The sequence below is a fragment of the Dipteris shenzhenensis genome, chromosome 19 (assembly GCF_047967505.1).
Source record: "Dipteris shenzhenensis isolate YYH24624 ecotype China chromosome 19, Dip_SZ_1.0, whole genome shotgun sequence".
NCBI classification, from domain to species: domain Eukaryota; kingdom Viridiplantae; phylum Streptophyta; class Polypodiopsida; order Gleicheniales; family Dipteridaceae; genus Dipteris; species Dipteris shenzhenensis.
In genome coordinates, this window is record NC_141614.1 from 42,091,613 (window position 1) to 42,097,612 (window position 6,000).

Consider the following 6,000-nt stretch of genomic DNA (forward strand, 5'->3'; position numbering starts at 1 on the left):
AGTGGTCATGGTAGAAGTGGATCTTGGTGGAGAACTCCTCCCCCCTCTAAGCCCTAGATGTATGGAGCTGGAGGAGGTCCAACCGTATGATACAGTTGATCTCATCTCGTGGGATCATCTCAGGTGGTGCGTTCAGACTGTACTGAAAGGGGGGAAGTCTGTCCATCTGAATGCTGTGACTACCAAACCATGTGGATATCCGTGCATACCATGCCGTATCAACATTGCTCTCTGCTAGTCGCTTGGAGGACTCTACTGATAACCTCAGTAGTCTCCACTGGAGTAAGGCCCAGACTCTGTGGAGGAATGTCACTGCCTGAAAGATTTCATCAACCTGGAGAGGGGTCATGGCAAACTCTGCCTATATAATCTGATGGGGGAATGAGGGTTTACTCCGAATCATCTTGGATCCCATGGTCACCTATAGCCTCTCAAATCTCTTCCACTCTGTCGCTGAAATATCACTTTCCCAGAAAGGTGCTGCATACATGGCAGCCAGTCTCACTAGTGTGTTAAAAAGCCAACCCTTCGTGGCTCCCCGGGCCCCTGGGTCGAGTCGGGATGCATGGCGCCCTTGAGCACCCGTGTGGCGCTTCGAACGCTGTCGCACCCCTGGCGACGCCCCGCACACCCACGTCTCCAACTTGACGTCGCCGCGCCCCTGTCCCACGGTGGCACCCCCGGTGTGTGTGTGTGTGTGTAAGGTACACTATGCAGCCAGAGGCTTTTTTGAGGTCATTATGGTAGATCAGGTTCACAGGCAAATGCTTTTGGAACATTCGCCACTCTTTTTTGGGCAGCAAATGGTGCACGTTTTGCCATGGTCCCCCACAAGGGATTATCGGGATCTAATTCGACATCGATGTCTGGTCTGGGTTGAAGTTGTAGACTTCCCGCAATGCATGGCTTCACTCTTGCCTAAAATTGCAGCAACTTTAGGCAAAGTGGTTTGCCCACCGCGGCCTAACGGCAACTCTAATCGATTTTGCATTCTCTAGGATACTGATAATCCCACACCAGAGTCATATTCAGTCACGTCGATTTTGCATTCTCTAGGATACTGATAATCCCACACCAGAGTCATATTCAGTCACGGTGAACAATGTGGACATGGGAAGTGCATTTTATAAATTGAAATGGGGATTATTTGCAGGCTTCGCAATGTCCAATGAGTAAGCATAAAATGCCTCCTGCCACTTTGCTTGCTCAGATGCCCAATAAGGATGCTCCTGCCTCTATTGGGAATAAAAATAAAGGTAATAGACAGCTTTTTGTGAATCAGGATAAAGGCAAAGCTCAAGTCGTTTCAAATGGGAATGCTTCTTCCCCTTCACTTCTTGCTATTCAACTTTCAGCAAAAGAACCAAAAACTCCAATTGATGGATGGCAAAGTCCAAGAAAAGTTATTTTTGTTCGACAACCTCCACCACCTCGCACTTGGAATAGTCCAGAGGTCAATTCAGGAATTGGAATCACATGGGCTGCAGTTATAGCTAGCAGAACCCTCTTCCTTGAAGAAGAGGTTGTTGCATTGCTGTCCAATCCTCAAGCGGATGTTTCTTCTCAAGGAAGAGGCCGTGACCTTGAGGTAGAAATGCAGGGTTGACATCCTGAAGGTTGCTGCTGTACATAACTGTTATTTCCTATAAATATCTGTAAATATGCTTGCTTATATAAAATGCCTTACCTTAAATGTTCAGGGGATGTGCGACAGTAGGAAATGGAAATTTGTGTGGCTGTATATCAATCGATTTCAGCTTGATATAGTGGCATTACAAGAACACAATCAGCATGTCTATGCAGGAAAGACAGGTCATTACTGTGGCTATGATATCTTTTATGTTGGGGAGCACTCTTTCTCAGGTGTAGTATTAGCCGGAAAAGAAATCAGGATCAGAGGCTAGAGGCTAAGCATGGCGACGCTCGAGGGCCATAGAGGAAAGGAGAACGTGAGGGTGAAACGTTATCATGGGAGGGGAAAAGGAATTAGAAGGGGAGGGAATGAAGAGGGAGACTATGGCACAAGGGGAAAGGGAGAGGGGGAAGAGAAGCGTGTACATGATGGGATGAGGAATGTAAAGATGAAGACATCAAGGGAAGAGGACCATGCTTTATTTTGAAAGGAAGGGAAGGGAGAAATCAAAGTACTAGCTAGGTGGCTTTACAAGAGTGAGCGTGTGCCATCAAGGAATAGCCCCCTCCTTTTATAGCCAAGAGAGAGGGTCTCTCCCAATAAATGCATCCTCCCACATGCATGGTGTGTGTGGAAGAGTCTCCCATGTGGGCTAGGCGGTTACGCACTCTCAATTGTGTGCGATAACACTTGGCTACATTTTTTCACATATATCAACTCCCATATCCCAAGTCTATGATACTCCCTTGGTCTCTTCCGAATTTTATAATACGTTCAAACATCTAGGAGGACAAGTGGAGGGTTGGCAAAAGGAATCTTGCCACCTCATCCTACTTTCCCCATTATTTAACTTGCATCCTTGGACTATCTATACCTTCCCCACATGGGCCTATCCTATATGAGGGAATAACCCAATATAATATCCCCCTCCACCTATTTATATTACTTCTCCCATGGACTTTGGGCCATATCTCACTAAATGCAGCCTAAGTGGAGGGGTGGCACATGGAGGAGCCATGCCACCTTACATTTTATAATATTACTACCATGGATCACACCTTATGGGTCCTCTTACGTGGAAGGGTAGCACATGGTCATGCCCTGCCACCTCAACCCTGGGCCCTATGCACATCATATTTTATTATACTATTGCCACACATACAAACACACACACATATTAATGCCTTTTTCCTTGGACAAATTTATCCATAACAGTTCCCTCCCCCAGGCAGGGAATGCACAACATTTCCATGCCTGGGTTCATCATGCACAAAGAAGGGCTTGAGATAACGCTTGTTGATCACCTTCCTGCCATATGGCTCGCAGCTCCTGAACTTGTACAGACCCATTGCTACGTTCCTTGATGACTTTGTATGGACCGGTCCACAGTGGCAGAAACTTCTTATCCATTTGGTGGTCCAATCTGTTATCAAAGCATAGCACAACATCCCCCTCGGCAAAGTGTCTTTCCCATCCCTTGCGAATCTTAGCATCCAAGCAGGCCTTTTGTCGATTCTTTTGAATCTCTGTTTGATGTAGGGCAAGGCGTCGGGTTTCATCTAGCTTCTCAAGTTGCACCAACTGGGCCTCTACATGTTCATCTTCTGTCATCCTCTGTTCTTGTGCCAATCTCAAAGCTGGAATCTCTATCTCTAGTGGTAAAACGGCCTCAATACCATATACCAACTCAAAAGGAGTGTGACCTGTAGATGTTTTACGAGTGATGTTGTAAGCCCATACGGCTTCTGTGACCTTGTGATCCCACTGGCTCCTGTTCCATATGGCCATTTATCCCATGGCTTTACAAAGGAGGCCATTGGTCCGCTCCGTTTGACCCATGGATGCTGGATAATAGATGCTAGAGCGATCTCTTTTTGATTATGCAGGCTCTTTCCACATATGGCTTAGCTGCTGGTTTTCATGTGAATTTTCAGAAATCCAAGCTATTGTCGTTGCATGCTAAAGACTGGCATACTCTTTTGTGGCCTGGGAAAATTGTTCCACCTTCTCAATTGATTTGACATCTTGGCTATCCTCTAGGTTGGGGGCTCACTCGTTCTCAACAAACTGATTGGGTGCTCACAAAGCTGAGGAAAAAACTAGAATACTAGAAGCTTGTAACTTGGCCATTACATGTTCGTTTGCGAATAACGCAATCCATTTTGATAGCATACATACAATTCTATCTGCCCCTCATTATGTTTACTAAGGCAGATCTGGTTTCCTTTATGTCTGCTATCAGGATAGGCTTGAGGATCGGACTCTCCATTCTTCCTCTTCCTCAGCCCGTCCTTTGAAGCTGTCACATATCACAGTGCCTTCTCTGTATAAAGTGTTGTTACCTCCGTCTTAGGTTTCTGACAGAGCCAATTTTGTTTGGCATATGGATCGCCCATCAAAGTGGTGGAGAAAGCGGCTGCGTCTCCTTTGGCATTATAAAGTCCCTCTTCAGCAATAGCTTTTCTTCTGGCGAGCCCTACTTGGCATTTTTCCATTTGGGCAGTTACTCGCGCATCAACATATTACCCCGGCTGTTTGCCACCGATGTCTACATTCTGCTGAATCTGTGCCTCACATTTTCTGGCACTGTCCACATACTTGTGATTTCCTCGCTCTCATTCGTCAGGGGCTTCGAGCGAGATTTCCTACTGTTACTTTTGGCAGGTTCTTTTGGTTATTTGGTTTTCATCCCGTTAGATAGGGTTTTGATTTATTTTTTATTTGGGTGCGCTACTGGGCACTTTGGACTCTATGGATGGACAGAAATCATAGAGTCTTTGGTGATCCAATTTTTTTTTATTTTTTATTTTAAAATGATCTCTGCGGCAATCGTTTTATGATTGCTTTCAGACTCATTTGATTTATCATGATGTATATATGGCTTATACTGAGATTTTCAGTTGAGTAGTAGTTATCCTGTTTTTGGAGTACCTATGCATGTAATTATTTCACAGCAATAAAATATTTCTTCTCACAAAAAAAAAAGTGTGTGTGCGTGTGAGAGAGAGAGAGAGAGAGGGAGGGGATCTCATAATTTACATTACGATGGGGTGGCTCATGTAATCCTCTGTTTTTGTGTGCATGCTCGTTTTTGACATTTTGGTTGGTTGTTTAAAGAATGCTATTTCTTGCATTGGGTCATGTGCAGATAAAATTTGTACTTTCTCACCAACAAGAGATCCAGTTCTTAAAAGCTACGTTCCACAGACTAGGTGAGGTTTGTGTGAGAACTTGGCAGTTTGTACTTAGGAATCCTATTCAAAACAGCCCTGACAGAAAGGCCTTGCTGATGTGGTGTTTTTTTTCCTTCAATCAGTCCACCAGGGAAATGGAAACCCTGAACTGAATATGCCAGAGGAGAGCATATCGAATCCTGTGGATACAGGTGAAAGCTCTAACCTACCTGGACTAACTGTTGACACAGTAACAACCACAGAGGGTCAGAGTCGACACAGTGGAGCTGAATAGCAGGCTAAGCTGCAGGTAGAGGATGTTCCTAATATTTATATGCATTCTACTGTAAAATGACCAGGTATGTTATCATTTGTGCAGTCTGATTTTGTTTAGTAACCATTGATGGGATGAGTTGTGTTATGATGTAATGTATCAACGTTCTTTTACATTTTGGACTTGTCACAATGCCAGTGAACAGATTTGTCTCCTGCAGGAGTCGTGACTCGTAATGCATGTACTCAAAAAGATGTAGCTAACCATGTTCATTGTTGTCCCATTTTGGGCTTATATGACTTTGCATAGACCTTCTCTCATCACTTAACAAGTTTGATAATGTAGTGTCATTGGTGTCACTCAGATCAGGTAGTACTTTCTTTGGAGCATTGTAGTAGTATGCATTATGGTGCTTCACATGAGTCTTGAGGATGCCTAATACAGAATTTTTCCTTGACAATGTTCTTGCAAGGAGAATATTGTTTTCATATTACCAATAGTAGTTCCCTCATGTATTACAGTTTTGTCAAATCAATGAATGCAAGGATCAGTCAGGTGTATAGGGTGCTTGTAGAGTCTCATGGGATGGCGCAACATCTCAAGTATTTGTTTTCCCAAAGCTACATGTAACGCCCATGCCATGCCCACGTACATGCCTCTGTGTGTGTGCGCGCGTATAAGCCATCCTTCCCCACCAAGTTTTGTAAAACTCGTGTTGGTCTTGGTGGTTAAGGCTTTGGCTTGTGTCATCGTGTGTGTGTGAGAGAGAGATTCTTGCCGTAGGAATCGCTTCGGATGAGTCAATTGGCTCCTTGGCATCAATAGTATAAGTTTTAATGTATTATTTGAAAATATTGTATAATTAAGAGTTAACTTTTTTGTTTTGATTAATTAATGTTATACATCAAATAATACATCAA

At 44.1% G+C, this 6,000-nt stretch overlaps 1 protein-coding gene across 1 annotated transcript in view; it reads left to right on the plus strand.

Moving 5' to 3' along the window:
• The window catches only part of LOC147890494 (HVA22-like protein k), a 62,122-nt gene extending 56,435 nt beyond the window's left edge, over nt 1-5,687 (plus strand). Inside the window, exons 7-8 of the mRNA XM_087390917.1 lie at nt 4,782-4,845; nt 4,950-5,687. Coding sequence (XP_087247043.1) covers nt 4,782-4,845; nt 4,950-5,101 — 216 coding nt within the window. The 3' untranslated portion in view covers nt 5,102-5,687. The remainder of the gene's footprint in view (nt 1-4,781; nt 4,846-4,949) is intronic.
• Nucleotides 5,688-6,000: the final 313 nt, after the last annotated feature.